This window comes from Gymnodraco acuticeps, unplaced genomic scaffold, assembly GCF_902827175.1.
Source record: "Gymnodraco acuticeps unplaced genomic scaffold, fGymAcu1.1, whole genome shotgun sequence".
Taxonomy (NCBI): Eukaryota; Metazoa; Chordata; class Actinopteri; order Perciformes; family Bathydraconidae; genus Gymnodraco; species Gymnodraco acuticeps.
In genome coordinates, this window is record NW_022991543.1 from 231,250 (window position 1) to 242,832 (window position 11,583).

Here is an 11,583-nt window from a genome sequence, read left to right on the forward strand (position 1 = left end):
GAGGATGGGCTTCCACAAGTAAACACATTTAACTATAGTGAAATACTCACCACAGAAAGCTAGTCGTTGCATGGAGGAAGGCAGTTGAAGTTAGACTAGAAAATGCAGAAGAAGCTGAATATTGTAACAGCTGAATGGCGACTGCTTTTAGCTACAAACTGCTGAACTTAGCGGAGAAATGTAGAAAAGTGAAATCATTTGAATGAAAATGGTTAAATGTTATGGCACCTTGGACATTATACAAGAAGAACATCCTTTTTTGTTTTTGAAAGACAAACCTTTATTAATATCCAAACAGTTAATTTGATCACACATCCCATCAGTAAAGTCTGTTCAATGATTTCATGATCAGTTTCACTTCATCCACACAATCTGAATCTCAGCTATTTCAAACAGAATCAGAAATGATTTACTTGCTGATTATTATCATGATAATTAATGTTCTATAAAACATCAGAGTGCCCACTTTCTATTTGGACAACAACAACAACAACAACAACAACAATGAGTCTGCAAAACAATAACTGTAATATTATACAATGTATTTCCCAAACAAAGACTCTAAGCTATTGACAGGAGAATAATAAATGATTGACTTATTGATTATGATCATGACAGTAAGTAATATCATTTTAAATAAACATGTAATGATGAAATAAGTGTTATAACCATCTGGGGAACTCATTTGTTCATTAATTTGGGCAACAATAATATATAATCTGTCAAAATAATACATGTGATTATAAATGTCTCTATTGTTGAGAAAGTGGCCAGAATAAAATATCTACAATGAAAGAAGCTCTGGTGCTTTCTCTCTGAAGACTCAAGCTTCAAGAGAAACAACAATATACAAATATATCAATATTCAACAAATATTTAGAGCAAAGTTCACATTTCCATGCAGAGAAATATGAGTAGAGGTCAACAGAAACCCTCCTGAACAGTGACAGCCTCCATGGCTAAACAGACACAGGAAGGAGCGCCGCCTAAAGAAACTCCAACATCTACAGAACAACTCATGAGAAGATGTTAAAGCACATCCCATAATGTTTGATTGACAGCTGATCTCTGTGCAGTGAAGACATGAACAATCAGCTCTCAGCAACAATGATGGACACAATGAGTTTAAGAAGTAGAAGAGTTCCTCAAATGACTTCAGGCTATTTCAGTTTACACAACTCAGCTGTGGTTCCACCATAAACCAAAACTCCAGCATGTAGCGGCTGAGTGAACGTGGTCTGGACTCTGTGGAGGAGAGTCATGGTTTCAGAGATGATGCTGTAGAAGGACAGAATACCTGCTCTGTGATCCAGGTACACTCCTACTCTGGAGGACCGAGGACCTGAGACGGGAGTGCTGATACTGTTGTAACGAAATGAATAACTATTTTGGAAACACTCTAAGGACCAAGATTTGTCATTGTATCCAAATCCACTTTCACCCCCACTCCCTGCTCTGCTGATATTCTTGTATGCGACTGCTACATAAACTACTCCCCCTCTCCACTCCACCTCCCAGTAACAACGTCCAGTCAGACTCTCTGTACTCAGGACCTGACAACAATCAGTGAATCTGTCTGGGTGATTAGAATAAGACTGTTGTTGTCTCATGTATGTTGCTTTTCTGCCCCCCTCAGATATTAACAGCAGTGTGTATGCTGTGTTTGGATCCAGAGTGATCTCCTGTGAATATTCTAAGAACCCAGCTCTGGAGGTGGGCTCTGCTGCTGGCAGTAAAACTTCCACTTCAGGCGGTGAGACGTTTGTCCATTCCTCTCTCAGGACGTCCTGTAGTTTGTCTCTAACTGCTGACAGGGCCGCCGTCACGTCCTCAAAGTAGCTCAGAGGACGGAGGTTGATGCTGGAGGAGTGTGTAGCTTCACTGAGGGCTGACGGTGAGGGGTAGCTGAGCAGAAACTGGTTGTGATCCTCTGTGTGAGACAGCAGCTTCAGCTCAGCGTCTCTCCTCTTCAGCTCAGAGATCTCCTGCTCCAGCTTCTCCTGGAGCTCTCTGACTCGACTCACTTCTCTCTTCTGCTGGGATCTGAGCTGCTGCTTCACATCAAAGCTTCTCTTCTCCATGAGACGGATCAGCTCAGTGAACGTCTTCTCACTGTCCTCCACTGCTTTATCAGCAGAGCCATTGACGGCCTCCACCTCCTGCTGAAGCAGCTTCACCTCCTTCTCTCCGTCCTGGATTCTCTGCTGGATGTTTTGTCGACTCCCCTCCAGCTCTCTCTGCCTCTCAGTCCTCTCTGCTGCAGCTGACACCGTGTCGTGGCCTTTGTGTTCGTCCACAGAGCAGAGAGAACAGATACACTGCTGATCAGTGCGGCAGAACATCTTCATCACCTCGTCGTGACGAGAGCAGATGTTCTCCTGGAGCTTCTTGGAGGGCTCCACCAGCTTGTGTTTCTTTAATGGAGCTACGTCATAATGAGGCTGGAGGTGTTTGTCACAATAAGAGGCCAGACACATGAGGCAGGACTTACAGGCTCTCAGTTTTCTCCCAGTGCAGACATCACAGGCCACATCTTCAGCTCCAGCATAGCAGAGATCAGCAGGAGCAGCTTGGAGTCCAGTCTTCTTCAGCTCCTCCACTAAAGCTGCTAACATGGTGTTTTTCAGCAGGACAGGCCTCGGTGTGAAGCTCTGCCTGCACTGAGGGCAGCTGTGGATCTTCTTCTCATCCTCTCCATCCCAGAAGCCTTTAATACACTTCATGCAGTAGCTATGTCCACAGGGAGTCGTCACCGGATCCTTCAGTAGATCCAGACAGATCGAACAAGAGAAGGTTTCCCGGTCCAGCTGAACTCCTTTCTGCGCCATTTCTCCTCTCAGTGGCAGCGAGTGTCTGAGTTTCACTTCCTGAAACCTGAAACTATGTGAGCTGTGATCTGAACAGGATGTGTGTGTGCAGTGAATGTGGCCTATCAGCTCTTGTATTTTACCCACATGTTGTTTACACCCATCCTCCTCAGTGTGGATCTGAAGGGGAGGAACCAGGAAATACAGAGTGGAGCTGGCTGTGTCTGAGAGCAGGAAGAAGAGGGAGGGCTTATCAAACTCTGACTCATTCCAGGAGGAGGAGCAGCGCTGACACTGAACTGTTTCCTCATTTACAAACGGAGCCTCGCTTTCAACCTGCTCTACATTTGAAGAGAGCTTTTAGTTGTAAAATAAGTGGGTACACTTACAAATTCTGCAGGGGATCAAATACTTATTTCCTCTACTGTAAATGTATAGCCTCAATGTCCTGAAATAGCTGAATAAGTTAATAGTTGAATATTTTGTGCAGCTGAAAGTAGGCTGAAGGAGTTATCAGATGTTCTTTTGAAGGGGTGTGTGGCTTTGGAGAGTGTGAGGTGGAGAAACACTAAATGAGATATCTGACATCAATAAATGGGAGGCTCACCCATAAAAACAATGGTTAGGGAGGCAAAGGCCTTTGGTGTGTGTGTGTGTGTGTGTGTGTGTGTGTGTGTGTGTGTGTGTGTGTGTGTGTGTGTGTGTGTGTGTGTGTGTGTGTGTGTGTGTGTGTGTGTGTGTGTGTGTGTCAGATGAATACAATTTAGAATAAAATAAATCTAATATATTGAATGGGAAGTCAGATATGAGATATAGTGTAATTTATCAAATATGAAGTCAAGGTGTTACTGAGACTTTTGACCTACTGTCTTACACTGTAGTCACATTGTAATTGTGTATGTCAATTATAAAAACTAAAACATATCTATAAACTTCTGCTTCCTAAATCAATCGTGAAAGGAGAAGTTGTAAAGGTTTGACCTATATTGTATGTTGTGTCTTGTCCCTTATGGTTTATTTTTTAATTGTGAGCTAAAGGATTAAATACAGGAGCAGCATGCAGATATTTGAACACGCATGATCATCAGACAAGTCACCTTCTTGATCCTCACACTGAAATACATAGAGCTTATGTAACGCAGATGTAAATGTTTGCATCAGTAAAAGAACACATATCTCCTTTGGAAATATCTCTTATCAGAGGTCTTTATTCCAGTTTGGTAAAGCCAACAGTTACTCTCCAAAGTTACATTCAAACAATCTTTCATTTACCTGAACCTCAGGTAAACCTCCACGTCCCCAGTTCAGACCTTTATTCCTCTGTTGGTCTCACAACGATCACAACAATAGTGATTTCTCCCTCTTATCATATTCTTTAACATTCCAAGCATACATATTTATATTCACTATTTGTACAATATATTGTCATCGAGTCCATTCATCCGTCCACCCCCCCTCGTCCACATGCACACACACAAACACTGTACAGATGTATCAATGGAATCATGGTTCAAAGACGGTCGGCCTTAACATTTAATATCCACGAGTCAAGGAAAGACACAGCTGAGTACCATTTGTTTGTTTTTCAAGTTCTGGCTGCTGCAAGGTGATTTGTTCATAAAGCCAAATGGAGAAGGCGGCGTGCAGATATATGACAGAGTGAAAGCCTCTCATGTGTTCAGAGGACCCTGGTCCAGTGTTTCAGGAATACAGGAAGAAGAACAAAGAGAGAGATGGAAAGAGCGTTTAAAGGAATGACAATTATTCACCATGTTATCTTGAATTCTTCATTAAGAGCTTACTATTTAAAGCACTTCCACATGACTGGTCTCACGGAGGGTCAAATAATGCTCAAATGTGAAACTTTGATGTCTTTTATAATGTAAGCTTTTATAAAAAAATTGGAATTACTAGCATGTGACGGGATAATTGAGCTTTACTGCACAAAATGTGAGAGCTTTTAAATAAAGGGTTTAAAATACGTCCCAATTTACGTCAATTCATCAAACAGTTTTTTGAATTCTTCTTACCGTAGAGGGATACAAGAAAAACGACATCATCTTCAAAAACTTAAGAAAACACGAGTCGAGTAATTTGATATACAAGTGGTCATTTTGATGGTGAAGCATTCCTGCTCAAATAAAAGGAAAGACAAAGGGAGACCTGAACGGAAAGGGCAGTAAATGTTCATATCATTCCTAAATAAAAGCGTTCCATCCCTTCTTCTCCACGTTGCTTCTCTTAGTGTCTAAACGTCTAAAGCCAAGCACAGCAGTTCCTTCTCTTGGTTCCCCAGTGTGGTTCTTACAGGAGTGGTGACAGGTTATACAATACAGTCCAGTCTCCAACCTCCAATACTGACGCCCTCCTTCTTACTTCCAGCCAACTGATGCTTTGGTCTCTGTGCAGTAGACGAGGCGTTTATGGCCCTGTATTAGGAATCCAGTGTCGGACATTTGGACGCCAACTATTGCAGTAAAGTGGCACAAACGCAGCTGCAGGAGAACATGAGATACTGAAAAGTGCAAACCTGTTTCTTGGTCGCTAGTTCGATACATCTATGGTTTGGTTTATGACACATTTGCGTAGCTTTGGTCCGGAGGTTGTACGAGAGGAGAAAGCCAGTGACTACAATTTGAGAGGAAGAGAAGCTGAGCCGAGCCGAGCCGATCCAGGCTGTGTTCGGCAGGGCCACGCTGGGTTAGGAAGAGCTCTGCGTTGGGAGAGTGAGAGAGAAAAACAAGAGGCTCGTCCTCCAGCGTCTCTCTCTACCTGCCGAAAATGTTCTCGTACTCCAGCAGTATGAGCTCCACGATCTGGTTCTGGTACACCATGTGGACCGCGATGTTCCACGTCTCCTGTTCGGGGCGCAACAGCGTGGGGCCGTACACGATGGCCACGCTCTGAGTGGTCATACGGTTCTCCTCGCCGTGCTCGATCACCCTGGAGAGGACACATCATTTGGAATTGATAATAAATCTTGACATAAGATAAGACTTTATTTATCCCGAAGGAAATTGTTGTGCCAGAGTTACAAAAATACAATAAACACAGCAGCACAATAACAAAACTGTAAACTAACAGTGCAGTAAAACTGCAATTAAATATCTACAGGAAACATAGACGGTCACATGATGAAGTAAATATTCACAGTATTCGTGGTTGCAGATACGTAATAAACACAGAATTCTCTCAGAAATACTCTACTGTTTACAATCTGCTCCGTAATGCTGTCGTATTTTTCATAATCAGATATGTATGATGGTTTATTTAGGCCGTTGTAGGTGAAATATACAAACCTGGGCAGGGGAGTAAAGAGTAAACAACTCAGAATTTCTTAGACGTATTTATACATTCATTCGTGATTTATTTTGTCATTTTCTGAAAATATAGGTGTACATTTATAGAATGAGAAAAAGCCTACAAATATGGAGGAAAAACTCAATATTCTTTAATTATTATCAACTCATAAATCCGCTATACTAGTATTACAGAGTGACGATCGTATGCCTCAAACAAATTCTTCCAAATTGTCATCAGCCTATTTTTTATCCTATTTTTGAAATTGTCCTAATTAGTAGTTAGCTTTCATCCAGGGGCGGACTGGCCATCTGTAGAATCTGGAGAACCACAGAACGGCCGGTCGTCAAGGGCTGTGGACGGCAGGCACTTTAAAAAGAAAAGGTTTAACGTCATCATTTAAATTGCGATGACGGCCGACAGCGGCCGCTAATGCAGTTGTGTGGTTCTTATGTCAAATAATCACACACGAAGAAGAGAAAAGACCGGCAACACAAAGGCCCATTCCCAAACCGCCCCCTACACGAGAAGGGTCTAGCTGCGGCCGCGGACAGTACACGATGGTACACGACACGCCCACCTGACACGACACTACGGTGGCTGAGAAGGGTCTAGCTGCGGCCGCGAAAGTTGTACTACCAAATATGGTCAGAAGAGAGCACGCCCCACACGTGAGACGCTGACGCAAAGATATTTAAGGAGACATGGAGGTTTACAGACAACAGACAACAAACAATATGGCGCACCGAGTACAGGTAATTATTAAACGTATTGTGGTTTAGATATAATTACATACTATTTAGGTTCTCGTTTGTTTGTCGATGTGGCAGTTTAGCGCAGTGTAATTGTGTTTATTTTGCTATTATATATATACTGTGTATATATATATATATATATAGGCGCTATATATATCTTATTATTAATACATCATTGGAACGGTACCTCCAGTATGCCTACATGACAAGCATTTTTATAATATACAGTAAACATATCTTTGACTTATTGCAAAATTATAAAATGAAATTCACCCCTGCTGTCATTCTGGCTTTCACTGTTCAAATGAGATGTCAACCATCAAAATGGGATAAGGGGTTCCAAGGGGTTCTCAAACGGATAGGTTATTAATTTATTTGCCTAATAGTTGCTTAAAATGCTACAATAACATGCCATGTACGGTCTCTCAGCCACCGTGGGCGGCGTAGTAGGAGGCGTGTCGTGTAGTGTCGTCAATTCGCTTTTCATCTGCCATGCCTCTCAGCCACCGTAGTGTCGTGTCAGGTGGGCGTGTCGTGTACCGTCGTGTACCGTCGTTTACTGTCCGCGGCCGCAGCTAGACCATATTGCCCTACACCCTGTCACTACCCGATCTGCAGCTCTGCCCGATCTGCAGTGCGCATGTACGAGATGGTCCGCCATATTGGACATCTCCAGACGGCAACCCAAGTAGGACAACATTGACACAGTGGCTTTTGGCCAAGCTCAAAAATAAAACGAGAGAGAGATGAGTTATTGTTATTACAACGTGACTTCACTATTATTTAACAACTATTTTTATTGGGTTGTTTTATTTAGGGTTAAGTACATTGTCAGAATAAGTGAGTAATGGATTTAACTTCTGTTAGACAGCTATCATACTGAATACATATTTACTGTGAATGTGTGCAAACATGTATGGCATATAGCTGTCTAACAGAAGTTAAATTCATTTCTCACTTATTCTGACAATGTACTTAACCCCAAATAAAAGAACCCAATAAAAAGAGTTGTTAAATAATAGTGAAGTCACGTTGTAATAACAATAACTCATCTCTCTCTCGTTTTATTTTTGAGCTTTGCCAAAAGCCACTGTGTCAATGTTGTCCTACTTGGGTTGCCGTCCGGAGATGTCCAATATGGCGGACCATCTCGCACATGCGCACTGCAGATCGGGCAGAGCTGCAGATCGGGTAGTGACACACCCTACCCCTCCGTTTGCGCGTTCACGCGGAGGGTCCGCCATATTGAGGGCTGTTCCAAAGCAACGAGTGTGGAGGGGGAGTGGGCTATCAAGCCCTCAAACAGCGAGTCTGCAGCGGTGCTGACTTGAGACCGGTCTCTACCTGACCGGAGTCACGCTGTGTGTGTCCGACAGGAAACACGCTGTTTACAAGTAGTTCCAGCAAACATCCACTGATAAATTGCGATGTTAACAACCTCATGATAACCTCATATGTTTTTAACTTAGGATCATACCTGTGTTTAGTCTAGAAAAAGGTAAATGTGTGCATTTTATTATAAAGTTGTGTATATTTACAGACCGTTGCAAAAACTAAGAAGCTTATAAACATCAGGGTTAAAACTAAAAGAGCTTTGAAACACAATGAAAGAGTTTTGGAGTTTTATTTGAGTTATTCATTTAAACTTTGTGTCTAAGAGATGCTGATTTGAAACCGTTGTTACATACAGTTACGGCATTTCCTGTTTCTGCCGGAGAGAGGGGAGGCCGTCCCAAAGCTTGCTGCTGTGTTTACTCCCTCCATCTGACAGGAGGGAGCCTCGTTGAGCTGCGAGTGTGTGCTACAGACGGAGTTCACTCCATCACGGAGGGGTAGGGTCGAGGGAGTGGTTTGGGATTGGGCCGAAGAGAAGGGATTAGACGCCGCGGCAGACAGGGAGAATGAAAAAACATGGATACAAATCAAAGAAAACGAAAAGGAAAAGGTGGGGCCGAGAAGGCAAGAGAAATAAAGGTGAAGTCACTCGCAGGTGAAGCATATACATGTCGCAAATCGACAGACCTTCTTGGCAGCAGCGCTACAAGCACTATCAACAGCAGCTTAGAACAAGTGCAAGATGATGAAGAGAATGATGAGGGCCCGAGTTTAGATATACAGCCAGCCTCCTGCGTTCATGATGAGGGACAGAGTTGAGCTGCTGGAAGAACCAGCTCAACTGGCACATACAAGTGCAGAGCAAGAGCAAGAGGTGGGTGAGAATTATCCCTTGAACTCAGTGACGTTTTCTCCTGGAGGCCAAGGGAAGCCAGGCTTCCCCTGTTTTTTTTGCATTGTAGTTATAATATTAATAAATAAATAAAAACACTTCGTTTAGTTTCGGTAATTATTCTGCCGGCCCGTCTCTCCCCCCATTCTCATTGAGTATTTTACAAAGAGTGAAACAGCGCCCCTCTAGATGTTATGGTGAAATAGTAGATTGCACTCTGTTGCGAGACGAGGCCAGCCACAATTGGCTTCCCTTGGTGAAAAAAAATGGAGGGATTGACCAATCAGATGAGGCTCACGTCATGCCTCACAATCTAATCAAATCACATCAATTTCAGTTCGTACTGTAACTGTCATCACTGCCCTTAAAAAGTAGCAAGCAACTGAAGCAAGTGCAATTATGGAGGGTGGAGATTTGGAGTATTTCATCAAAAATAATTGTACTAAACTTCCGCTACAGCAGCAACTAAAAATGAAATCTGATGACAGGCCAATGATCAAACTGGAGCTGTGTACAGAGAGGGAAAAAGGAGTGAATCGGACGTAAAACTTTAAATAATAAACAGCGGATTTCTAACATTTGACATTTCATGTGGCCGGACTGGGTCAGTTTCCAGGGCTGCATTTTAGTCCCAGTCCGCCCCTGCTTTCATCGCACATTTCTGATCAGTTCATCTTTAAGTCACAGTCCACATGTGTGCCAGATCTGAAAAGGTTCCCTCTATGCATTCCTGGGAGAACGAGGCGTACGGACAGACATATGTTTGGAAGTTATTTCTGACGGACAACTCAAACATATTATGCCTCAGGCCGCAGATGTCGCCAGAGAAAGGCATACAAAGTGTGATTTGATTTGTAGGCATTATACACAGAAAGCTGAAGAAAAGGAAAAACAAATGATAGAGCAGTAAGAGAGTGTTTTTCTCACTTCCTGAGGTGCTTGAAGAGAGTCTGCATGGTGTCGTGGTTGCAGACGGGAAGCTGTCGGACCAGGTCTTTAATGGACTGAACCCGCTGCTTGTAGTCTGGACTCTCTGCACAACAGAAAACACAACATTTATCAAAGTGAATCATCTGGATTCATCAAAGAGTCTCATGCCTCCTTCTGTTGTTTCACTGACTACTTCCACATCATATGCACATTGTTTTACTTATTCCCAATAAAAGACAATATGAATACTACGCTGTTTACAAAGAGGCTAACGGGTACGGTTTCACAGTTTTCTGGCTCTCCAAAACCCAGGTTCTTTCCGGGCCAACAACCGGGCTGAGTATGCTAAACTAGTGAGAGAATTGTTGGCAAGGGGGCTACAACTACAACAAAATGAACATATTTGACCGTGATTTAATTGTAATACACGTTTCAAAATGATGCCGAAGTAACAACATACTGATACCGGTTAGTAAAAACCATGAATTAATGCTTTGATTAGTCTGCAGACAGACGGCAGGCGAAAAACCTTTTTTAATCCTTTTTTTCTGAATGGAGTTTGGCTACGCTAACGTTGTATATGCTCCGACCGTCCACACTCACAACAACGGCCTATACCAGGGGTGCCCAACCTTTTTTGAACCGAGAGCTACTTTTAAAGTTGCCAGTCTGCCGAGATCTACCAGTCCAAATAGAGAGGCGTAGCCATTACTGACAGCCTACTACCAGGTAAATACACACTTCTACTTGTATAAAACTGACCTTTGTACGATTAATACTTAATAAAATACTGCAGATGCTTTATCTTACCTCTTTCTATTCTACACACATACAAGTATTTAACTGAAGTTACACAACAGTGTTGTGGATACAGAGTTGGAGTTTATTCACACGTCACATACTACAGTGGGTAATGTTTAAGAAACATTGAACAGTGCTGCCACATATGACACAGGGAAAAAAGAAAATACTCTGAACCCTTTCTTTGCCATTATATAAAAATAGTGTTGCTACAAAAGTATAAATTAGGCTTACTAATAAGACAACTCAGATCTGAAGCTACACAGGAATCTGCTGCAACAGGGCAATACAAAAGACAAAATTAATAGAATCAAACCTTTTTTTGTTGCATTTTAGTAGATTATAAAAAGAAATGCCTTTAAAATAGGATGCAAGCAACAGTTTCTTAACCTGAATTGATAATAGACTATAATCAATTTAAGTTTGCATTCTTATACCATTGTGTACAATAATTATAATGAATAAGTTCAAACAAACTAAAACTTACAGCAGATTAATAACGGTATCTAACTTGAGTTTTTATTATATCAAAAACCTGTTGAAATGCTACTGTTATTTTTACTGTCCCCCAAAAGCGTGTCGGCAGCCTCCAGGAAGACTTCATGTGTTTCGCAAGAACGTGACTGACACGTTAAGATGCTATGCCTATGGTAGCAGCCTTGCTCTTGTGGTGAAAATGGCCTGCTGTGCATTTAGCTGTCCTTTCAGGCCCCTCCCCTTTTGGAGCGTAGGGCAGAATTTGGAGGGAATTCCGTCTCGTAGC

General features: G+C 42.3%; 2 protein-coding genes across 2 annotated transcripts; both read right to left on the reverse strand.

Moving 5' to 3' along the window:
• Window positions 1-255: 255 nt before the first annotated feature.
• On the reverse strand, window positions 256-2,865 carry LOC117533487 (tripartite motif-containing protein 16-like). Its single transcript, XM_034197266.1, has one exon. The coding sequence runs from the start codon at window positions 2,826-2,828 to the stop codon at window positions 1,161-1,163; it is 1,668 nt and encodes a 555-aa protein (XP_034053157.1). The 5' UTR covers window positions 2,829-2,865; the 3' UTR covers window positions 256-1,160.
• Window positions 2,866-5,175: 2,310 nt separating this feature from the next.
• On the reverse strand, window positions 5,176-10,177 carry LOC117533482 (rho GTPase-activating protein 12-like). Its single transcript, XM_034197262.1, has 2 exons — window positions 10,017-10,177; window positions 5,176-5,750 (listed from the first exon to the last, which is right to left on the reverse strand). The coding sequence occupies exons 1-2, from the start codon at window positions 10,160-10,162 to the stop codon at window positions 5,576-5,578; spliced, it is 321 nt and encodes a 106-aa protein (XP_034053153.1). The 5' UTR covers window positions 10,163-10,177; the 3' UTR covers window positions 5,176-5,575.
• Between the last annotated feature and the right edge of the window lie 1,406 nt (window positions 10,178-11,583).

What these genes read in the sequence shown, in the direction of transcription:
- LOC117533482 (XM_034197262.1), bottom strand. Translation starts at nt 10,162, where the DNA reads ATGATTCACTTTGATAAATGTTGTGTTTTCTGTTGTGCAGAGAGTCCA. An exon ending in CTCTTCAAGCACCTCAGGAA is followed by an intron (nt 5,751 to 10,016) that starts GTGAGAAAAACA and finishes TGTCCTCTCCAG; the next exon opens with GGTGATCGAGCACGGCGAGG.
- LOC117533487 (XM_034197266.1), bottom strand. Translation starts at nt 2,828, where the DNA reads ATGGCGCAGAAAGGAGTTCAGCTGGACCGGGAAACCTTCTCTTGTTCG.